This window comes from Anabas testudineus, chromosome 19 (assembly GCF_900324465.2).
Source record: "Anabas testudineus chromosome 19, fAnaTes1.2, whole genome shotgun sequence".
NCBI lineage: Eukaryota > Metazoa > Chordata > Actinopteri > Anabantiformes > Anabantidae > Anabas > Anabas testudineus.
Window position 1 is genome coordinate 10,368,513 of NC_046628.1, and position 25,721 is coordinate 10,394,233.

At 39.8% G+C, this 25,721-nt stretch overlaps 1 protein-coding gene across 1 annotated transcript; it reads right to left on the reverse strand.

The window, feature by feature from the left end:
* Nucleotides 1-1,336: 1,336 nt before the first annotated feature.
* Nucleotides 1,337-24,422, reverse strand: LOC113156757 (rho-related GTP-binding protein RhoN-like). The gene is made up of 5 exons (XM_026352055.1): nucleotides 24,124-24,422; nucleotides 22,764-22,851; nucleotides 6,997-7,106; nucleotides 4,817-4,951; nucleotides 1,337-2,355 (listed from the first exon to the last, which is right to left on the reverse strand). Exons 1-5 carry the CDS (start codon nucleotides 24,226-24,228, stop codon nucleotides 2,101-2,103), a joined length of 693 nt encoding a protein of 230 aa, XP_026207840.1. The 5' UTR covers nucleotides 24,229-24,422; the 3' UTR covers nucleotides 1,337-2,100.
* Between the last annotated feature and the right edge of the window lie 1,299 nt (nucleotides 24,423-25,721).

Here is a 25,721-nt window from a genome sequence, read left to right on the forward strand (position 1 = left end):
TCTAAAGGTAAGGAGAGTGTAGAGTCGGAAATTCAAGTCTAGTTAGGTCGTATTAGGTCTTATTATGTCAGTACAGCTGCCCAACAGGCCTATTTTTTCTACAGTATGATAATGTTAATAGGAATTTGTATGTAGATAATCAGCTACTATATTATGCACCCCACTTGTGCGAATCATTATGTATTAGTCTGACCAGCTATTACTAGCCACCACTGGCGCTTGCGAATAAATTGCTATGCAGACACTGCCATTTACTGTATACATGCAGGACGGCTGCTACTCCATCTGTGTGGACATCCTGTCCGCCCTGACTGGAAGTCTGCCCTGGTTTCGCCTCAGGCTTGTGGTGAGACCTTGCTCTCCCTGCATGGCAACGTGGCAGCAGCGCTGTGAAATGTCACTTTGCTGTTGCTCATAAAGGCAGCTAGTTGCTGCGGGGCCTCATCTATCGTGATGGGAAACAAATGTAACAAGAGTCACAGTTAAAGGTCAGACTACAAGGCTCATGAATACAGCCCAGAACAACTATATTTATATTATTTATGATGTTTAAAATGATTTTTTATTATACAAATAATGACACTGCAATAATAAATGTTTTAATTTTAGTGCTCACAAACATTAGCTGGGTTTGGCAACATCAAACACAAGTGCAAACCAAACTCTTTTGAAAGAAAATATGTGGATTCTCACAGTACGCACTGAACAATATGTGAATTATGTCAGTTCTAGTGATTCCAGTATTTCTCTGGACAGTAAACAGGAATAGGTCAGGCGAGATGCAGAGAGGTGCAAAATATGTTTTCTCAGTTCACACTGACGTAAGGGATGTCACAGCTTCTACTATTTTAAGAAAATTACAATTCTTTCAATTTGATATGTGACAAAAAATAAGGTTTTATTCTAGTGTTTCTGTATCTATCTGTAGCAGAAGCGTGCATAAAATCAATCCACTATGCTCCAGTCCTTCTACTTCCTGCTCCACTGTGCTCTTCTACCATCTGCTTTGCACGGCAGCCATTCAGGTATTAGTCTTTATTAAATTACAGTAAAATAAAAATGCTACAAAAAGTACTAATGAAGCAGAAATTGTTGAAATTCTCATTCTTGAAACTTGTTCAGTGAGAAATGTTCTCAGACAAAAGGTTCAGAACCGGAAACTGCTGTGCTCTCTGCTCCAGTGAGCTGCAATGTAGTGAGAGAAATTCAGGCCAAGACAAAAGCAGAAATAAATGAAACATTTCCCATTTTTACACTTAACCTTTCTGAGCATAACGATTTAGAATCAAGAACAATAGTCAAATGAGTAGATTATGTAGTAAAGATCTTCCAGCACTCAGCAGATCAAGTTTTCTTTATTTCATTTTTACATGTACAACATAACAGTCACAATTAACTCCCTCTGTGACTTCTTCTTCCCACTGTGGTTTTACTAGAACAGCATCAATTTCACAACACTTCGATATTAATGTGGTGAGTGATTATTCAGTTTTCAATATTAAAAGCACTTGTGGTTTAAGAAAATTAGTGTCATCGAGTTTAGTGCCAACGAGTTGTTTTTTTTTTTTTTTGTCTGTCCAGATTTTCTTTTCAACTTGTCATATGAAGTGGAACAGCAGAGTTCATTCCCTGACATTTACAGATAACTCAAAACAGCTGCGTGCATTGTGTTGTGCTTCAATTACTTAAACACTTAAAGAGAGAATAGCATTTCAAAACAGCAAACAACATAATAGAGGTCAACACCAACACTGTTCTCGCTGTTCTTGCAAGGTGATGTTTGATTTTTTTCTTCTTTTAATCTCCACTATACTGACTTTGTTTCTGTCCTTGTGTTTCACTTTCTAACCAGCCTGTTCGTGTCCATGACCATTTGTTCAAGTGAAAGCCTTAAATAGCTTTTACCACTACAATGGCCTCCGCTGATGAGAACACGACCACAGATAAAAATTACGAGAGTTTAACTAAAGATGAACAAACAATCCCTCAAAGAACTCCACAGGATAGTATTCATTCTCGTTTTCATGACATTGTCCTTTATGCAGTGCAAAGAGCTGACAAGAATCCATCAATAAGTTCATGGGGCAGTAGGCTCTGGTCCTACATTAGCACGCAGCTTTTGGCCCGATCCTTTCTAATAGCGGGTGGGTGCTCATGAATCTCAGTCCGAGGCGGCTGCTGGGAGACTCGCTTGAGGCCGCGGCGCGAGCCAGCACGTTTGAGCTGAGGCCGATGGACGCGGGACACAGATGCCAAAGTGGTGACATGGAACACATCACGGACGCTGTTCTCCGAATACTTAGATGTGCACTCTGCGTAGGCCACGGCACCAATCTGCCTCGCCAAGTTACTGCCCTGAAAACAAAGCAAAACAAAACATATGGGTTGCAGGAGGTGAACTGTAAAGACTTGTCTTATCACCTCCTATAAAGCCTTAACGTTGCCTATTTACACATTTTGCAGACATGAACTTTGCAAAACATTTGCATCTATGTGGAATCATGTTTCCAAGAACCTGGCAAATGTATATTCACTCGTTCAACTTAAGCTTCCCACTGGTACCTGAGGGAAATATCTGGTTCTAGCTGCTGAAGGCTACAGTAGCTGATTACCAACCTGTTGCTAACCCTTTATCATTAGTGCCAATTGTGTACAGTGGATTCATCAGGGCTTATTCACTGAAACAACTCCCTGCTGCTGCTGCTGAGGCTGATGGGAGCAGTGAGACTGAAACAAAACATTAAAGCTGCAGGTCTGACAACCAAAACAATGGGCTGGAATATGCTAAAACACTCCCTATAGCTGAGGAGAACTGCAGAGTCAGATGGTATTTCATCACTTTAATTGAACCTCATGTAGTTAATTGATTCATTTACTATAAAACAAAAATGTATATGTACATATATATGTAGAGAAGTGTTGTGGTAATTTTTTTATCTTTGTCATGACCGTGCATGTGTCACATCCTGCTAGATTATCCACTAAACCACAGTGTTTGGTACTGCACATTAAAAACTCCCCACTTAATAAAAAACAATGCTCTCCGAAGCATAACAACCCTAGCTGGGGCATAAAGAAAGCTAAGATCTCACACAGTTATGAAAAATTCAGGGCTTATCTGTGCACCTGTAAAACTGGTGCGTAAAAGCCGAGCTTATTCCCAGTAGTGGTTAGCACCATCTTAAATCCAGACTGGTTGAACTTGTACGTGGCGCTTTCATCTTGCTTACCTGTTCTCCAACAACACAGACACAGTGCACTTGGGTGTTTGTTGAAAAAATGAAAAGAGGAAACCCAGATGTAATATTGATTTAGTCTATCTTTAGGTCTTTAATCTAGTTCTCCTCTACTATCTCTCTCGTGTTTCTCCGTTTATTTTCTGTGTCACTAGTTTCACGAACTTCTTTGGCACATTGTCTCCACATTGTCTACAGTAAGTGTTCAGCCATCACTGCTAGGGATACTGCCTGTTGGGGCAACATTATATCCCCTCTATAAAACCTATTAAAGGCGTGCGCTGTGTCACCGGGGAGGCTGCATTATTTTTGCATTAATAGAAACGTTCAAACGCTTCAAGTCTCTATTTTGGCAGCCTTAAGCCGATTACAGCAGTAGTCACACAGTCGCAGCTTAGTCTGGTGAATGCATTTCCTCTGAGAATCACATCAGTGGTTCAAGTGGCTGAAAAGTTAAGAAACCAGTTTGCAGCCATTTGCAACACAAGCCCTTTGAATGGGGATCATGAAAAAAAGCTCTTTAGTTCATACACCATATTTAATTACGCCGGCCACTTCCAACCTGTGCTCTATTTTCAGTTGTTCTGTTGATGGATGCATTTTAATCAGTCTCAAATACTCCTTTGTCACTGTTGACTGTTATTAACCAATTACATATGTTGGTGTTAAATGTTTCAGTGCAGCCTTTGGTTTTCAGTTTTGTGTCATTGCCTTGTTTGCCCTCGTATCTGTCTCACCACCTTCAAAGGGAGTAAAAGTGATTTGGATCAGAGACTTAGTGTCACAGTTTTAAATGGCTTCAGTTACATTTTAAGAAAACCCTCAAATTGTTTGGTTTAATCGAACACTTTTGTGGATTTCTAGCTGAACCAGTTCGTGCAGAGAAACTAATCTGAGATCTTGACGGACCAATTTTGATGCTTTTACTGACAAGACAATGGAGGTTGTTACCTTTGCTTTGTCAGCTGAATGAGAAAATATTAATTTGTTGACAAAAGGCTGCCAAGAAGTGGGAATTCACATTTACATGAAAATAGGCTATTAAAATTCATGCATGCCACTGCTCATCGCTCCAAGACACAAACAAAACAATTGTATTATCGCACATCCTGCTGTTTCTCTCCTTCTTTGTTCAGTCCCACCTCTTTTACACTGCTTGTGTTACCATATTTGTGGAAGTTATGATCTGAAGCAAATGTCATACTCTGAATTAATTTTCTAAAGTTTTGTTTATGTTCACGAGGGAACAAAGTAATGGATGTCATTTGTATGGGATGATAGTATGTCATTTGTAAGTAAATCAGTGTTACGATAGCCAAATGAAAACCACTGCAGTGGAAAATTACTGTATATTTAAAACTATAAGTCCTGCATGTTCTCTCATTTCCCTCTCATTTTATCGCGACACTGCTAAATAAATATGCTCTTCACAATATTACTGTTGGGTTGTTAGGCTATGGAAACAGGAACAGCCGTTCATTTCAAGCGGGATTTGCCATTGCTGATGGTCACAGAGGAATACTGTGCAAAGAATTTCGACAAATTTAAGACATGAGCTGTGTTTCCAATTCACTTCTCACCTGTTCATGTGTGACGGGAATGAGTCTGTGTTTGGAGAGCTCCCTCATGACGCTGAGGTCCGTCCTCATGTCCAACTTGCAGCCGACTAGCACCACTTTAGCGTTGGGACAGAACTCCTGTGTCTCACCTTGCCACTGTGTATTAACAGAGAAATTAACAATAACAGCAATTATTTTACAGTTTCCATCACGCCATCATGCTGAGTCAGGTTTGAAACAATGCTCATATTGTTAGCATGCTGCTGTTATAACAAGAAAATCCTGTTAATCAAATTCCCTAAAACATAATTGACATATCATGAAAACTGGCCTTTATATTACAGATACTGTAACAGTATAGCTCATAGCTGCTTTGTTGGCTACAGCATGAGCTCACAACATCACGATGGTCATGGGCATAAATGCTGGAGGAGACAGAGACACAGAGACAGAGACAGTACTCATTATGGACCACCACCATGTCTCAAAACCCCTTCTCTTTCTCCCTCTCTCGTTCTCTCTTAGGCTCTCTTCATTATCTTCTCACACCACGGCTCAGCCAACCACTTTGAGCACTGTTGCTCCATTTGTTCTCCCTTACAAAGAGATCTTTTCTCCCGGATGCCTGTGTCACTGCTGTTACGAGCTCCATAGTGTTGTGCTGTTGTGCAGAGAGAGAGAGAGCTGTTGCCTTTCAATAGGCCTCTCAACCGAACAGTGTGCAACTGGTGAATAGCAGCAATTTAGATGAGTCAGAAAGCAGCCGAGAGTGGCTTATTGTTTGGCTTAATGTTGAGAATTGGTGAGGGCTTTGTCCTGAAAAAAGAGCAGAATGCAAGCTGCCAGAGCTGAGACTCTCGTTTATCAAACCAGATGGAGGCAGTAGTTTTTGATAACTTCAGCTGACAGTTGAGTTTATACTGTAGGAATGCTAGAACAGCACAGTAAGCACAGCCTCAAAGATCCACTAGCTTGGTTGTAATGTGTTTGGCTGGTCTACTGTACGCTCATCCTAAAAGGTGACTGAAGAAAATTCAATTACACCATTGCATTAGGTGGATTAAGTTTGGCATTGATTAAGTTTGTTTCCAAAATCGACATCCCAGATTACGCAACAATCAGATGTCGTGCAAAGCCGCTTCATTAGGCTGCACTAAAACAGCAGCTGGAAAACCTGTAATTAGAATTACACATCCTTACACAGACAGCCTGTTTGCTTCCTGCCTTCATAATGAAAAATCGGCTGTGTGGATGCTGTATGTTGCAGCTTTTAAGTTGGATGTAGACACTGTCTCACATCCCAAACTTGATACTTCAATATATGTATAAAAGCAGCATATCTTGGGTTGAGTAATGCTGGATAAGAGAGATGTACAGACAGCCAAACATGGGAGGCTGCAATGGGTTTTTGAAGAGGGATTGGACTAAAGAGAACAAAGGTTTGAAAAAAGAGCAAGCTAGGTGATAAGGATTTAAAGGGTATTTTTGTAGCTTAGCAATACTGAGAAAGAACAGTTCCTCTGAAAAGAAAATTGGAGTGTGCGTGAGTGAGATTGGTTAGGCCGAAGGCTGTCAGAAATGTACTGCAAGGGCATTATTTGAAAATGGAAGCTTGGAGATGGAAACAAGGGGAAAAAACACACCACAGTAAATGGAAACAAGACATGCTGGCACATCCTTAAGCGCTTTGATTGGAAGCTTAGTAACTTTGTTTTGTCTTTCAACTTTGAAGAGAGCGAGCCTTCAAATTGTCACTTTGGCATCCCATGCATGCATTGTAAGATTAATATATTCACCACTACTACTAAGGTCATTTAATAAGGTCAGAGTTCAAGTTAGTTCTCAAGTGGGCCCCCTGTAGGTGTGAGAATTTGTCCACCATGAACGACAAGGGTTTGGGATTGAATTGATGATGTCATTGATGAGTGATGGCGCTGAATGCAGGAATGTGTGCAGAATCAAAGGAGGTCAAAGGTCCAACGCACACGATGCTCAACATTCACGTGTGGTTTATTCTTAGTTCATCAATTAGTGAATCGAACACTTTAAATGATACGTTTGAATTATTTTACCACAGCTAATTTTTGAACATTTTGAATTGGCTAAAGAAGAGAGAATGAATGCACCATGAAAACGTCTGACACAGTTTTAAAAAAAGAAAACCGAGGACACATTCACACTGACGTTAATGCGACACTGACCTTTTTCAGCACACTGTCCAGTGTCTCCGGACGGCTTATGTCAAAGCAGATGAGTACAGCGTCTGAGTCAGGATAAGCCAACGGCCGCACGTTGTCATAGTAAGCTGAACCTGGGGGCAGGAAATAGACACAGACATGACCAAAGTTTCCAGGTGAATTATGTGTAATTAAATAACTCTGCCGAAGAGTTAACTTTTTTTTTTTTTAAATCACAAACTGAATCATTACGAAGCACCTTTTGCAGTAATAACTGTGATTACGTGTAATTACCATGAACCGAGCCACTTTGCAGATGACAATGAGTGGGTGGGATTCATTGCTTTGGAAGCGAACAGAGAGGCCTCGTCCACAACCCCTGGTCTGTTTGTCTAACAGCTTTGAATAAGCCACTAGACAGACATGTGACAGTGATATAATGAATGGCTCATACAAAGCGTCACCTGGTATTTCAGAATGGCATGTGTTTTTTGTTTTTTTGTTTAGTCTTTTTGCTGGGGGCTCAGGCTGAATTGAGCATTGTGACCTGGGTAAAGGGACACATTCCTGTTCAGAGGGGACAGCGTTCCCTCTTAGTTTCCATCATTGTGTCCGTCACTGCATGCTTTGTCACCACATACACAGCTTTAGCAAAAAAGGTGTTAAGACAGAAAACTAAAAAATATAATGTCATTCTCCAGTATATTACACGTTAGTCACAGCAGCATGTGGCAAACGCTGCAGGTGTGTGTTCAAATATCATTATGCAAAAAAAACCTTGCTTTCATTTCCAGTCGTGTGTAGTTGTGGGTAAATTGATTCATTTCATTTATGGGTGTAAGTGCAGCATTAAATTACTGTGGTTTTCCAGGCACTCCATACTCGCTAAGCCACATTCAATTTCGACTGATCAAATCAAATCCCTCAACAATGCAGAGCTAATGAAAAGCCTCTCGAGGTTATCCCTCTGAATATCTCATTTAACTCTAAAATATTTCATGTTAAAAGACGCTCTAAATGAACTTTAACTTCCTTAAAACCTTATTTTCATAGTTTAGTTTTAACCATCTTTTATCCGATGTTATATAGCTACCAGTGTAACTGCTGCTCTCTGGCACAACGATAGATATGAGTCCGGATTATAAATGGGCTTAGCTGAATTAGATTATCTGAATAAAAAGATTTGGAAGTTAAAGACGATGGACAGGATATATCTGGCAAAATCATGTTTTACAACATATAGTTTGTGCATCCAAAAATTAGACCTTTAATGTTATCAATAGATGGACACAACTGGAAAAAGGATTTTTGTTTAAGATAAGCCTGAACCAGGCTTTTTACACAACATCACCACAACTGAAGGGAAATATATACTGTATGTATAGTATGTATGTAAGACACAGGCTGAAAACAGCAGCCACATTTACCAGAATTTGTGTTGTGCTGTCAAAATCTGGCCCCAAAGCAAAGCACGTGTTTGTGCATGTGAGTTGCTGGGGTAAAAAAAAAAAGTCAAACTAAAGGCCACAACCACTTTTCCCCCATCTCTCTGAGTAATTCCTGTTGCTGGGATTCACGCGTACTGTATTCCCAAACACTGTAGCTCACCTACTCCTTTGTGTTTTAGCATTATATAGGTGCAGATTAAGTCGTGATGTCCCCAGAAAAAGCGGCTGATTAATTCAATAAAAGGCCAAGGAAGCTGGTGAGAGTAGAAGTAGCGACAATGTCCACCGACCACCCGCAGGTTTCCACAGTAACACGCACACCCACTGACATCTCTACCTCAGCTTCACGCTGTCAGCCCCACCTCTGCATCCGACAGCAGCTGTGATCAACTGTGCTGTTAAAAAGTTTGAGTCTTTGTCGCTGTCACAATCCACTAAAGTTGCTCCAGAAAGTTTTGCAGCCATTTTCAAACACTTCTTTTTGTGAATTAATTGCTTTTTCGTCTTCTTTGTCTTCTTTAATATCATTACTTTTGGGTAATAGAGGTCACACAGAAAATAAAAATAATAGTCTCAGCCCACCTGAAGCAAACTGTATTTATAAAATCCTGCTGGATGGGATGCTGTAAAAGAAGTCGTTTGCCTAGATGCTCAGTAAGCACTTTTGCAAGTACACAAGGCCTATATAGGCTACAGCTATGCAGAGTAATGTCTTTTGGTCAGCTGCTATCAGACCTCATGCAGACTATTGCAAAATACTAAAGCAGGTGACGTATTTGCACACACACTTAAAGTTATTAGATATGAGATATTAGGTTATTTTCAGTTACCACATTTAAGTATTTTATCTGTCTTTGAATGCAAAAAATAAAGAACTGGCATCACAGAACAGAAGAAAAAAAAAAGTATACCAGTGAATCAAACAACATACTGTACATTCCTTAAATGAAAGAGTCACAGGGAAATATTTATCGTAGCTTTAACTTACTTTTATATAAATGGGGATAAAATGTGATTCTTAAACTTGGAAAATTAATTCCTAATTTTAACTCAAGGTCTTCTTACTTTCCCAGTAGTAGCTCAGGCGGTAGAGCAGTCGTCTAACCCTCGAACCCTAGGGTTAGTGGTTTGATTCCCACTCTCTCCTAGCTACTTGTCAAGGTGTCCTTGGACACGACACTGAACCCTGAACCCTTGGTGCCTCAAAAGGGGCGAGACAATTCAATTTCCCCACATTTGTGGGACAAATAAAGCTTTAATATTCAACTCCACCTCCAACAGACAAAATCTACATGATCTGACCAGACAACTAAGAAAACTCCATCATTTGAGGGAGACAGCAGAAAGTGATGGAAAAAGCCAATAAGTGGACTCTAAGTTAAGTTTGGTTGTTTCTTTTATTCAGTTTGATAACGTTCTGCTGTGATAAAGGATGAAAAACAACATCAGCTGGTATGAAATGTGAGTCAACATGGTCTTTGAACTCAGTTTACCATCCCTCTGTATAAATCATAAGATCAAGACAATTAAGTTCCTCCCAAAAATTTCCTAAGGCAAGAAGCAGTAAAAGAAAAAGCAAAGATAGATGCAGAATGCAACAATGCCAGAATGAAACTACATTATGCTTTAATGCCATTTTTAAAAGCTAGTTCCCGCTACATCTTTTGCACGTTTTCAAGCAGAAGTAATGGAAGTGGAGCTCCATTCTTCATTATAAATGTTACGTTAGGTGAGGAAGTAATTGCAGATAACAGCGTGGCAGAGCTCATGAATGTTTTTCAAATGAGTCATGTACAAGAGCTGTCCAGGGTGCTGATCCCACTCTGCAACTGTCGCAGAACTGAGGCAACCAGGGATCAGATCTAATCCAGCAGTGTGGGACCCTCTAGTCTAAGCACCACCTAATAAGACTATGGGCGCTGTCTATTTAGCAGCCTGTCTATGGACTTTGGGTGATTGTTTTTGCTTTTGTTTGGTGTATTCATTTAGCTGCTACTCCTTCAGCAGTAATATAGTTCATTGTTTATTGTTCTGCCAAGTCCTCGTCTGTTCAGTCTACCTAAGCCCTGCCAGAATAAACAAGCATCAAGGCTCTCCTGAGATTCAAGTCTCTCTGCACTTGAATCCTCCTCCTCCTCTCATCAGCTCCAAAAACAGATACATGTCAAAACCGTCTTTGAATATATAACAAAACACGTTTGGCTTGTGTTGCCAAGCATCCTGACAACCTGCAGGAGTTTGTAAAGACGATTATGTACACATGTAAGTACATTTTAGGCAAATACGCGTGTTTGCTTCGGTTGGAAAGAACAGCTGTGTGCACTGTTCAACGTCCTTGAACATCCATGACAATGGATGTTGTATAATTGCAGGCTTCATACAATCTGAACATGCTAAAACTGAAATGAATAAATTCATTGGGTGAGCTTTAGACATGTCTCACGTGTGTATTTTTGAACTCTGGTGAGTGGGAGCTTGGCTAGGTGTTTCCCACTTCTGTCAGGCCTTATCCTAAGCTATGCTAATTGCCATCTGGCTCCAAGACTGCACCTAACGCATGCACACAAGATTAGTACAATCTATATAGTCTGGAAAATGATCATTTCACATTCATTATGATTATTCATGGTCACCAAATTCATTCAGCCTCTCTATTACTTCCCTGCTTGGAAACTAGTAGTGACACACACCCGCACTCCCACAGACTCCAGACGGCAAACCTCAGGTTTCTGTGATGTCAACTTATCCATGTTCAGCACTCGAGCAGCAGCTAATGTGTATTGATCTTTGAGCTTTATTGACCCTCTCTGTGACCTGTAGTATGATGCCCGTCGTGGGTGAGGGGCAGCCCAAAGTTCAGCCCATCTGTCTCTGTCCAAAACCTTTTGATCAAGAACAAGCTCGTTTGAGACACCACTGCAGTGCTGAATGAATTTATCTGCCGTGCAGACTCAGCATTAGTGTCCTTTAAATGTTTCCCCGACTACGTGTGGCATTTAATGATATATTGAAATATTTACAGGAATTAAATGGTTAGCACAATGAGCTTGACATTGAGGAAAGTCATACTGATATATTTAAGCTTTAAAAGGAGCCAGTCAAACATCAACTGAGTGGCTGTTGAACGTTTGGCGCAGTGACGCACAACAGTGTGGGAAACAGCAACAGCATGCTGCGACTCCACATGGGGCTGTCATACGTTTGATGTTTGATGCTTATAAAAAGCCTTTTTTCCCCCCTCTTGTCTGTTTGGCTGCTTTCAACAACTCTGTTAACTTGTAAGTATTTACTGTCCGTACCCTCTTGTCATTTCATACAATCCACTTATGTGCTGTTGTTGACGGATAACTGGCATGTAGAGGCTCGTCCTTCCTAAAAGACTCCTGTAGTGCCTGAATGATTTCTTTTGGGTGTGTGACGCATAAAGCTGGAGTGTGGCAGGCTTAACTACATGAAAGGATGGTATTTATTTTACCTCAAATACACAACAGGATACAGTATTACAGTGGTAGCCAGGTTTGCATATCCTGTTTGTGTCCAAATCATATGATTTCTCAACTGACATCCTTTCATTTTGCTTTGAGCCCTTAAAAACACAAGTCCAGCACAAAGCAGCAAATAGAAAAATGATGTTGGTTGATGCCCAAAGCACTCATCAAACACAAGCTACAGACAAGGTTTTCACATCTAGAAGTGAAATAAACTGTCTGACCAACAGTCAGACACCTGTAACCAGCTGCAACTAGAGAATTTATTCATGTGTAAAAAGGCTCTTTTTCATTTACTAAGTGTCTCAGCTCTACTGGAGAGATGACATGTGTTGATGATGGGAAAGTGGACAAACTGTGAGATACTGTGGGCTGAGTGTTATGACACACGTCATACGTTCCTGGTGTGTGTTGTTCTTCAAATTTGTCAAATTATGAACACTGGAATCGCTCCCCAAACTATAATGAATCCCAAATAATTACACTAAGAAAAGCTGTCATGTACTCAGACAAAAAAGCTAGTGCAAAGTGAAACTGCAGATTTTAACTCCATATACTATAATTAACAGATAAATAAAACAAATAGTACTGATGTTGTTCTAGAAATAGAAGTCTGGCGACTTCAGTAGAGTATGTTTTATTTGTTAGTTTAAAATAATGCAGTAATTTAAACATCACGAACAAATATTGTACTGTGTATTTATGATATTACTCCATTTTACCTAAAATTGTAGGATTTTATAGAAATGCTAAACTCTCAGAGTATGTACAATACAAAATGAGCCATTCACATCAAAATGGACGCAGGCAAAACTTTATTCTAAACGTCTGATAAAGAAAAATGTGTAAAAATAAATCAGCAGCATCTAATTGCAAACAAAATTTCACTCCAGATGTTGATGAGTCATTATTGGCAGCAGAAAAGCATCTGGATTTGTTATGTCTCTCCGCCCATTCACTGAGATTTAGTCTGTATAGAGCAGATCTCAGAAGAACAGGAGTTTTTTTTTAAAAGTAAAGTTTCTTGATCAACCTTTAATGAGCCCCGTCGGGCAGGTTTCTTAATTATGAAGTGAAAGGAGGCATATTATCTATTCTATGTTAAATATAGTAAATCTTGTTAGTGATTTGTCTTAATGCTCCAGAGATATCTCATTATGTCTCGGCGCATTATTACACGTCCGCAGACTGTTGTATTTTGGGAAATTTCTTTGGTTAGTCAAGCTCAAAGCTGTAATGTGACTGATAAGAAACAATCAGACTGCACGTCATACCTTTCAGTATTCATGGCTCTGTGTGAGTCACACACACACACACACACCTTGGGATATTTGCACAGAGAATCATTAATTCTTTCTTATGACATTTTTGTCTGCCAACTTCCATCACAGCACAGTCCATTAATATTAAAATCCTGTTTGTCCCAGTAATGCCCTTTTGAAGAAATAGTACCTCTTTGTGTTTTCATCCCAGACTGAATTCTTGAAATATCTCCAGAGGCGGAATGGCAGTAAAATTTAATGCTATTGATTAATGTATTTCTCTTCCACCACCTGAACATATATAAATAATACGACCTGCAGATTAAGTATTAGTGCTACACGCTCAAGCGAGACAATACTACAGTATGATCAAATGATGATCATACAGCGGTAGACACCCAACACAAAAGGAAATGTGCCGCTTTCTGTAAAGAATGGCATTCGAATTTAACTTTATTTTAAGAAAGGTGTTCTCCTTGATATATTTTGCCCATATATTATTCATTTTTTTATTTGTTTTGCCTTTAAAAGATCGTATAACATCTCAGTTGGTGATTTATAGGTCTTTCTAGATGGGACAGTAAAGCTTATTGCAGATCGTATCTTCACATGTCTTTAAATAGTACTGCTTGGCTTGTAAAACAGTACAATATCTTCCATGGCTGTGGAGGAACTTTGTCAAATCTTTCATCATGTCATGAATTATTTTACTAATTTACTGTTACAAACTGACCATGTGAGGTTAAAGGCATGTTTTATTTTTATTTTATTTTATTTTACCAGAAATTACATGTCAATTGTGACTTTTTTTTTTTTTGTCTCTTGTGAGTTCTTTAACTTTGTGGGATGACAAAACTGTTGTCATTGGACACTTTTAATAAAAGGAAAATGACCTCCTGGTGAGCGTTTATTCTTTAAGAACTTGGAAAAAGTTATATACATATAAATACATATAACATACAGTCTAGGGGAAAAACACATGGTCAACCTCCAACTTGTAATTCCTTCTCTCTCTTGGCCTTAAGGATTGCCAAAGTGCCAAAATAACAAGGTCTAAAGGGGATAAACCACTAGAGTCTTGATGTGAATACTACGTATATATGAATATATATATATATGTATTAACACTGTAAGAACAATGACACAAATACTACTAGCATATTAATCATGCAAGTAGTATTTTGATTCTGATATGTTAGACTGACTACTAAAAATCAGTGTAAGCCGCCCTCTTCTATGATGATAATAATCCACTTTAGGTGTACATAAACTCTTGCTCCGTGTACCTGGAGTACTCAGTACTTGTTGTCATGCATACTTCTCTTCTTGAATACCAAACAATAGCCTGAAAAGCAGTGTGGAGGAATGAGTGATGCTGCCGCTCCAATCATATCGAGAGGCAAACAGTCTTTCTGCACAATGCTTGTCAGCAGTGTGACAACAGATTTTGATTTCCATACCACACACACACACACAAACACACACACACACACACACTATGTGTATTTTGTAAATGGTTGACAGAAATATCTGATGAACACAGAAAACAAAACAAAAGTGGATGAAATTGAAAGTGATCGAGCTAAAATTCACTCTGCCTCAGTCTAATGAGGTTACTCAAGCCTTAAAGTTTCCAATTAGGCTGTGACTTGTAACTAAATATATTAAGCTAAATTTCAGCGAGAAATTCCAGTGGGCACAGTTTTGCCTGAAATCAACAGTGATCCTGCAGGATTCCTTAAAATTAATGACAGGGGGAAGCTCCATATTTGCATTAAACCTCCCAGCTCCTGTTGTGATTTTATATGCTGTCAACTTGTGAGCACCCTTACGTTCCACGGCACTGCTGGCCCCGGCTCCAGCTCCCGACTCAATGAATGTCTGAACTTCTGAACCATATATCTTTCATCTTTTCGTTTAATGGAAAACAAACACCTCACTCTGGCCCTGCTGCTCACCTGCTCCCAAGGTCAAACATCCATAGAAGACTGAAAAAAATGTGTGGGATAGAGAATTCAAAGAATTACATGTGAACATGGGTAATATCTCACCAGACAAAAAAGCTTGACAATGAAGAACACTAGTCAATATAATGTACATTTTTATAAGCACAGACCTGAACTGTGTTTTTAATGGATCCATTTGCAATTTATAAAATGTTTTTCTTCAGTTTTTCCAGCAACTGAGACACTGTTATGAGGTTTTATTGATCTGGTTGCTGGCTTAGTTTAGGAGCAGTAAACACCTCAGCATCACCATGTATTTAAGGCATTTATCACTATTGTTTGTGTGTCTGTATAATAAAATGACAGAAAATCACAATGCAGTAGAAACAGGGTCAACACGGCTACAATCCTTTCAGCCCAAGGTGCCAAGGGTTGAATGCTCATAGCTGTGTCTTGCATTATAAATAAGGGATAGAGAGGATCTTAAGTGGATGGATCGAACCCTAGAAGTGACCTCTGCATATTTGTATCTAAACAAAGTGCACTACAACATCTAATGACCTTTTTCCAATTGCATAGTGCAACAATTGAGCCATTTCTGTTTTAACCCTCTGTCTGAAATGCAGAACAAAGAGGCATTTCTGCATCTACATCAAGCCATATTTCCCCCACGTCCATTTTACCTTCCTTTTTATCATCAGAGGAGCTGAGGCTCGCTGGGAGAGCGTTTTGGCTGAACGTGAACAGTTTGAGTGTTCTGTTGATTTACTGTTTTTGAAGGTGTTCCTGATGCTTTTATTTTTTTGTAAGCTAAAACTTTGTGGTGCATGGGTGAAAGTCCTCCAACATTAACGTTTCTAACTTAATAATATGATGACGTCATATCTGAAAGTTAGTTTGCCTGCTCATCCAGACTTACTGTCTCTTTTAGACAGACTGCTGAGTTACACATGCCCCAGAAGCTGAGAGACAGACTGGAGTCCCCTGGGCATGAGAGTGGAGACGCATCTAGGCCATTGATTTTCAATGTACCATTGGTCTTCTAATGGGCTGCGTGAGCAGGAGAGATTGAGACCATGTTGAACCATGAAAACCATGACACTCATTTAGCCCTCACTCAGCATGCTTTCTCCTATACAGTACACTTGAAAATCGGCACTCCACTTTGACACTGTATCCATATATTGCTTCACTGTCTCCACATTTACCCACTCCTCTAATCTCTCAGAGCACTCACACGTACGCTTATTCACACTCAAAACACACACACACCTGCACATGTTTAGCAGGAAAAGCTAACAGCACTTGGACTAAAAACCCACTTCCCTGCTATCTGCATTTCTATCCAAAAAGCCTTGAAACGCTTCAGCACACCAAGCTATTTTCCCCCGCTCATATCTGCCACGGAGCCAGGTGCCACTCACACACACAGATGCTCGCTCAGGGCACATCTGGGTAGTGCTTTCAAGGATCCAACATGTAATTGGGGTCATAAAAGCTGCTCATGAATGAATGATGGATGGTTAAGGCAATCTCTGCCACAGACTCTGTCAAGCCGGGATGGATGCAGGCAACAGGGTCTTTAAGGGCGTACAGTGCCAGGGATGTTTGCACAACGTGCGACAGGAGGAGATTCAGCGGCGTGTGCGAGCAAAACGTCCATGTGCGTTTAAAGACATGCTGGGACATGTTCTTATTGACTCATCGAGCCTTCAAGGAAGTATCACTGAGAAATTTTTCTTACATACTTCTGAGCAGGAAGGTTCAGGAAGGTGGCAAAGGTTGTTGTCATTGCTCAGTGTAAGGTGCAACACTTGCCGGTTGAGCCAGTTATTTTCTTGACTTTCACCTCATGCTTTCACATGCTCAGCTGTGAAACCTGCGTGTTTTAGATGGTTGCGTTTTCGTGACGACTGTATTCTTCGGGCACGAAACTGCTTTTTCTCGTTAGCCAGAAAATAAACCCAGAATTCAACCAAAACACGCAGCGCTGATTCAAGCCTGAATTTCAAACCCTGCATGCGTTATCACTTCACAAACAAAACTGTTGAGTTGTGGTTAAGTTGCTAATTATTCAGCATAATTAGTCACTATGTGTCTGAAATTAAAATGTGATTTATGGTAATAAAGACAGCCTACTTAAAATAGTCCTTTAAACCTGCAAGAACAGATTTTGGCTGCTCAAGGGCAACTATAAACACACACACTGACATATTATCACCTTAAGCTGATATGACAAACATAACACATGACGAACAGCTGCCTATTTACACATCAGGCAGACAGAGCAACCATATTTCTGGTGTTGTGTTTCTGATTAAAGTAGTCACCACTGTTAGTCAGTGTCTGCTCTGCTCTCCTCTAATATCTGACTCTTAGCAGGTAAATGCACCACCTGCTAGTCAAACAATGACACTGACACGGGTGGCAGACAGAAGTTATTCTTCTGTTTATCACTATGAGTGACATGTTTCACTTACAAGCAGTCATTTCAGTCATCTACAGTCTCTCCGATTCTGACTTTTAGTGAAGCCACAGTGTACCCACCAACATTTATAAATAACCTCACACACTATGTCTTCACTACATGCCCACACTGTCAGTATAATCCCCTTTCTTTCCCTAAAGTGCAATGCACTTTGCACAATAAACTTGTTAGGCTGCCTTTCATGCCTTTGCTTTCATGCTTGACAAGTCATTCACATGCACACGCATAAAATAAAAGGTGAGAGAGGGACACAATCTATTTTAATGCCAAGTTTGAAATTAAAACATGATGATGTATAATTACCTAAAAGCTAATTTCAGGGCATATTCATAATTAGGACCAGACGATTGCATAAAAATATAAAGGTCACCCCTGGAGTCTATATATTAATGTAATTTATGCCCTTACGTTGGCAAATTGGTTGTAATTAACTAGCACAGATGCTTGTGGAAAGTGAAGTCAGAACAGCCCTGACTGTAACACAGAGTCAGAGATGACAATGAGTATAAGAGAAGACCGCACTGTCCACAAACACCTCATACGTTCATTCTTGATCAAGCTGAGTTTGTACCACTTTACAGGACAATCAGCAAGAACCAGATGAATCCATAGCACTCAGCTCCCGTTCTCTTCTTCTTTTGACATAGCTTATCAAGACAGATTATTGTACAGTATCCGAACTGCCAGGGCGCACAGGAGAAAAGGAATATGGTCTTTTCAGAGTGAGGGAGAGACGTAGACAGATCGAGGGATAGGTAAAGAAAATGCAAGGTAAGCTAATCAGGTGTAAGAGTGCTGAGAGGGCACTGCCCCAATACAGTGGCTCTCCTGACCTTGACTTGCTGGAAATAGTGAGAAAGCAATGGACTGATGAGAGGCTGAGTGGAGAGAGATTAGAAAGAATGGATGAAATTAAAAAGACGAAGGGAGAAGGTGCAGAGAAGAGAAAAAGGAGAAATGAAAACTTTGTTATAACAGATGAGGTCGACAGGGATCTGAATTTAAAGCCTGCGTCTTTTATTTTTTTTATTTGAAGAGCAACTGCTCACTATATAACTGCTGTGTCATCATAATCAACAAAACTTCCAATTTGAGACTAATTTGTTTTTTTTTATTTTATGGGGATTTGATCCAATAGTTGTCTTTTGATGACTCTACAAGGTCCATTACACATTAAAATCCTACAGGAGCTTCTTGCAACTGAGAATTTCACTTATTACTTGTGTAATTTGTTATGAGCAGAAATTATTATATTAATTTAAAGTGTTTCCCAACAGCATTTCAATTTAGGATCAACTTTTCAACATCAGCACAATATAGCACAGAACATTATAGAATGAAATGTACAAACTAAACTGAAGATGAAGAAATTTTCAAAGCCTCTTTCCCGACCTCTGGATTATTAGAGATTACTGATGTTTTCTATTTGGCAGCATAGAAAAAAAATCATCATACATTTGAGTTTTGCTTCCAGAGTGTCCCACAAGGGACTGACTTTGTATCGCACAAGTCATTTACTGTATAAACAATTTAAAATGATCATTTATTCACTCTGTTTCTGAACACAATCTAGCTGGTTATACCGCTGACACCACAGTGTAATTGGGCAAACAGTTAATTCGCAGCTATTAGAACATCATTTCTAGGAGACTGGGTTGTCAGAAGTTAATTTGGGTTTAATCAGGTTCCCAACTTACTGCCTATAATACATGACTCTGTATCACTTTAACACCTTGTTGTGCAGACTAGCACATTTGTAGTAATAATGTTGAAGTTGTCTCGCACTCCATTTTCTTGACTCTCAACCTTTAGGCCAATATGTGTTCTCAAAATGCCGACAGATGAACAGAGAACCCATAATAAAGGGGCAGTTTAATCCACAGCAGAGAAGAGGCCTAACAGAGATGTACCCAGAGTGGTCTGAGGCAGGACTGTAGTTCGGCAGGAAGAGACACGAAATAAGACAAATGGAGTTTAACTCACAAGGCAGGGAGTCGGAAAACAGGCATGTTTAGATGTAAAAGAAGGAGGCAGGAGGTTGAGGAGGCAGTGGGTGGCACAGCGAGATGAAGAATAAAGAAGACAGGGGGTAAGTGTTTGGTCACACAACAAGTGCCTGATTAATTAAATCCACTGTTTGTTTCTGCACAATGAGCAGGCAGCTCCGAGGCTCATTCTGGCACTTTGCCTAACGCTCCCTCCTCAGTGTGAGTCTGCACAACAACGCTCAGCCGGCTCCTTCTCTCTTAATCTTATCTTCTCCGCTCTTACCCACACAGGAACTCTGCCCTTATATCTCAGAAACGGCGCTGAGTTTGGGTTTTTTTATCATCTGTATTTGCATCATTTGATCTTCGGAAGCCACTTTTAAACTGTTTAGTTAAACGCACCCGCTGATTAAATATGGCATCCTATAAAACATAACTAAAAGCACTTTGCCAGCAATACATTTCCCAAATTCTCAATTAAAGACGTTTAATTATATATGTCTGGAAGTTGATGTGACATTTAGACAGAAAAATAACTGCTGTTAATTGCAGCTTTATGTTCTGCTGCTGTCATGTGAAACACTCCAAACAACTGTTATGGTGCTCAGTGATGAAAACCCAGCAGATGTTTCTATGTTTGTTTGATGTCTGAGTTTCAGTCACGGCCTCAGCCCCCTCCTCGTTCGATTCACATGCTGTCATGCAAAGTGCACACGCTGACAAACCGACTTCTGACGAACATTTGCCCTCCTGACCTGTGACATGCCTCACACACACGTCAACACATGTTGTTGCTACACTGTCAAAAAAAAACTGCGATTGCGTAAGACCCTGCAAGTGTACCGTAAGTAAGGATAGATCTCTAGAGTATTACTGTTACAGCAGCACACAGACAGACACAAAACCACCACTGTAAGCACGCCAGGCAAATGTAATCTCTCATTTCTGTCATTAATAAGAAGAGGCAGGTGCCGGGGGGAATTGTGGTAATATTTGTGTAGGTGCTGTTGCACCTGTCTCCTGAGGCAGACCCGGAATAACTCGCAGGGACGCTGCGAGGCACGCACCGGGCTTTTCTCAGTGGCTAATGCAGAGCTGGAGGAAGTCAGCTCAGGTCAGACATGGATCACCTGACTTAATCTTAATCTAGATCTTTCAATTTCTGGCTTCTGACAGAAATCCTATTACTTCTGTTAACACATTTTGTTTGTTTTTTCTTTTCTTTTTTTTAGTTTTTGCGTCTGATATTACTTTGACACTAGTCCCACTTTGATGCAGTAAATATTAAACTACAGCCAGACAGCTTAGTTAAGCATAAAGACAGGAAACAATGGGAAACGCCTAGTCTTAATTTGATAATTAGTGTTTATTCATCCTAAAGATCCTGATTTACCAACCTCTGAGAGAGGATTAGCAGCTAAAATATTCAGACTATAGTGACTCAGTACAGACTGAAGATTATTATGTACTATGTGCTGAAGGTCTATACTGTACTCGTGGTTTAGCTGGATACACTGACCATAAGCGTTGGACAGTGCCTGTGTGTGTGTTTTTCCAGCTTGACCTCTGATTAAACTCACACGAAGCTCCTGTTGTTTTCTGCTGTTTCCCTCGAGCTTCTCGTCTTTCTGCTCTCAATTCTGTACATTTATGAAGCAGATTCATAAGTTATGAACTATTCTTTTATACCCTGAGAACACCGAGCTCCTTTCTTTACTTTTATTTCTGCAACTTTTCATACAATGGATCAGGCTTTGGAGGTTGTAGCGAATGGTTTTATAAACACTGATTTGAGGATTTTATTACTTATGTATAAATCACTCTAAATCCATTAATAAAAATAACCTTTGTGTTGCCAGATAAAAAACAATCCTTTTGTCTGTGTATCCTGCCATAAACCATTTATAAAATATTCCTCATCAAAAAGTAATGCAGGATTTTGTTTTACATGCTCAGATAGAAAGGATTCTTGTTACTTTTATTAATGGGAAAGATTTAGCAAACATTGCAGGGCATGTTTGCTCTTTTGTAGCTTAAAGATTCACACCTAGGAGTGCTATGTCCACCATGTTCAGCCTCTTTTGTATGCAAGGACATGCCATTAATATGACACATTAAACCGCAAATGCTTCACCGGAAAAGATGAATTGATGAATTGTTTAGTGTGATGGAGTAAATCACTGTTTAAGCATTCCCATGGTGTAATTATTATCGGCCACACAGCTCTATGAGAGAAAGGTGTGTGTGTGAAACAACCAACAATTTCTGAGGGTGTTGTTCAAACACAGTGGAGACAGCCTCACCCACTGCAAACCTACAGGCAACACCAGCCTCAGCAGCTGCAGCTCTTAATCTCCACTTGTCTAGCTGGTCTTTCTGTCGGTCTGCATGGGTGGAGGTTAATGGAAAGCTGCGCATTAGAGCTGATCTCCGCCTGTGTGAGAACAAGTTTTCGGGTGTCGTTATGTAAGTGGAAATGAAATGTGAAAGGTCCTGGAGGCTGACAAAGGCAGAAAGTTAACTCACATTTTTAGAGATTGAAAGAAGAAAATCAATATTCTGACATCAGTCTCCACATATACATTAATTTTACAGATTTTAACAATCTTCCTTAAAGTCGTATCAGCAATGGGATTGGAAAGGATCAACATTTTTTCACACAAAATAACAAAATCAATTTGTTTAGCACTGGAAAACATGCTGTAGTACATGTGTTTAGTCATGACGCCAGCTGTAGCAGTAAATAAGTCGTGTGGTTTTACAGCATTAATTGATTGTGCTGCGCACTTGGAGCAAGCAAGTGTTGAATGACGTGTTGTTTATCCTCTCAGCTGAGCTGATAGAACTGGGGTGTCTGTTCAAAACGAGCTACAAGCGTAAAAATTAACTCTAAAGGTGATGAGAGGAGTGGAGCTATTTTACCACCTCACAAAACAGACAAGTTCTGCGTCTGTCAATGCTGCAGCTACGTCTAAAACTGATAACTGTGTTTAAAATGTTAAAGTAACACTCCATTTATGGACCACAGCCTGGTTATTGTCGTGTCAGTGACTGAATCACCTGTTGCCGTGACTTCGTCACGGGTTGATGATGCCTCTCACCTCTCATCACATTGGCATGATAATCTAGTGTCACACCACAGGGATGAAACCAAACTAAAACCCGCCTCACCTGAAGTGTCCCACATGTTGAGCTCAATCCTCTGCTTGTCGATCTCGAAGCTTGCTGTGTAATTCTCAAACACCGTGGGAATATAATTCTGAAACGAGAGGTGCGAGACTAAAATTAGATCAAAGCTTGGAGGAGTGAAAATTGACGTGATACTTGTAACATAAAACTTTCAAACTAAGGGTTTTCAAGATAACGCGAGTTAGGAAAAATAATCCTAATTAATTCAAACAGCTGTGGTGCAGTGATGAACATCAGGGTGTCTGCTTGGAAAGCAGATGAGACAAATTTTGAAGTTAACCTATTTCCAAATTCAGAAATTTAGGTCAACTAGCTTAGGTTTAATTATGCTCAACAGTTCAGTTGAAACCAATAACATCTCTTTCTATTATACCATCTCTCTCTCTCTCTCTCTCTCTCTCTCTCTCTCTCTCTCTATATATATATATATATATATATATATATATATATATATATATATACATATATACATATATATAGTACTCTATATAAGACTGTATTACAACTATAGAACAATTTATTTCATCACATCTGTAGCTCTCCTTTTGGGTAAGATACAGCAGACTGTGTTCCTGTTACTTATGTTTTTATATTTTCATGATGATGAAGTAAGCTTACAGTAAGTTGTACTGCAAACACTGGCAACAACAATTCAATTAAAATTAATGAAAATTAAATGTTCTTGTCCAAACCTTTCACTGCTTATTTCTCACTGCATGTTAAATCCTTTGTTCTACCTGTTATTTGCACCTTGATTCAGATTCCAGCTAATTATTCGGATTTTTTTTTTATTAAACAATCAAGTTTAGTCCCATAGATTTTACATTTAACTCTTCAAAGCTCTATGAAACACACCATCTAGACAAACAAGCGGGGAATCACTGTGATGCACAAAGACATTTTTGTTCACCGGTCCACAGTTTGCCCGGTCATAACTCGAGCGGTGCGCAAAAGCGCACAGAGCCCGAATTTCTTGGCAACTTGGCACTGAACGAATTAGACCCAGAAGCATAACGTAGACTGCATTAATCTTACAGTTTATACAACATAATACACTGTTTATCATCGATCCAGCGAAATGATGTAAAGAAAGTCGTGACCTTTCCAGAGATGTTAACACTGTGCCGCATTACAGAGTGTGAGCTGCTGTTGATAAGAGAAGAGATGAAACACACTGGAATTCATAACCCAGTCTAAAAATATGTGTCCATGCGTGATGAATGTTTAGTTTAAAAGTTTTACTGAAGGGAGACGTTGTTGAATAGTTGAGTTTCAGGGACTTTACGCACTGGCGCTGCACTAATCACGCATGTGTTTATCTTTATGAAATGCTGTCTCTTACCTCTGGATACGAGTCTTTGGCAAAAACATGAAGGAGAGCCGTCTTGCCACACTGCGCATCCCCGACAACCACAATTTTACAGCGCAGTAATCCTTTGCTCTCCATGGTGCCCCGTGTCTCACTGAGTGGTTCCGTATCTCTGCCTATTTTTCATTTAGATCCAGATCAGCTGAGTGTCGTACCGCAGGTGTAACTGTTGTAAATGTGTTTCTCCTCAAGCGGTGAAAAACTTCAGCTCCCCGGTCTGATGTGGATTCGGTTACATACCCCGCGCAATGCTGCGCTCCGCTACAGCACGGGTGAAGTGAGACACACTGATAATACCTGAAAGGTGGCGTCATTAAAAGCCCATTTCCTTAAGGATATTTCAAAATAAACCCATAACAACTGAATGTCACTATTATCAATTAATTTCGTGCTATTATTTTGAAGGCAGATCCTCACACTTCCTCTGCTTCTGGTTATGCAGTGTAGAGTGGCACGCGTTTGGGCATCAATTATGACACTGTCAGTTGTGATCAGTTGACTCAAACAGCCCACCTGATAATACATATGACAGTTGTATTTATAATACTAATAATACTAATGTCATTCTGAGCTTTAATAGTCTTATTTTACACAGCAGGGAAAGTCTCTCCCATTTTCAATACACTAACAAACGTAGAAAAACATGTACACACACTGTTTTTCTCACATGTACGGGGGTTTACCAAACTTTAATAGATTAAACAAAGTGATGGAAACACCTTAATGATTTAAAAGATGAATATTAGAATAACAGGCATATGATCATGGGTACAAATGTGTGTCCTTGTAGCTCTGCGCGCTACCCTATTGTACTTTATTCTAATTTTATTATGGGCTGATTATCATGGAACTTCTGCACAGCTCTTTGGTGCCATCTTCTGGTCAAACTGGTTGTAATTTGTTTTAATTTCAAAGTGTCATTCAAAAGCTGACTGTTCCAATTCTAAGGCTCTTTTCTTATTTTGTTTCTTTCATGTAAATGCCACATAGTGTACGTAAAAGTAAAAATGCAAACACAACATGTGAACAGTTGTAGTAGCAGAAAGGAAACCACAGAGGTGTACTGCAGTACTACCTGAGTAAATAGCTCCACTGTGCCAATTGTCTGTATAATGATGTGATGGGATGTAAAACCTGTTTTCTGCAACCAGGGGTAACACTGTGTCTTCAACAACATCCTGAGTCTGACTGAAAAAAACTGTGATTGCGCGTGTGTGTGTGTGTCTAAGTGTGTAACACAGAGCATCTGAGAGCACTAACCACATTTCCCTTACACCAGAGCTATTTATCACAGCTGTTTGTTTTCCTCTCCACACTCGCCATGTTCCTACCAGCAGTGTGATATTTGTGTTACTGCGTGTCAGACTTAATGCCAGTGTGGTTAAGTTCACATACAGTTTCATGTTGGTGCCTCAGTGAGAGCAACAGCTTCCTCTGGAACTGAAAGGCAGCTACTGACCTTTGGTGTGTCTTCAAATCAAAAAAGGAATTTCCTGTCCTTTTTATATTCACCTCTATCCTCCTCATCATTCATTCACTTCCTGTCTGGCTTAGTCACCGTGACAAGGTAA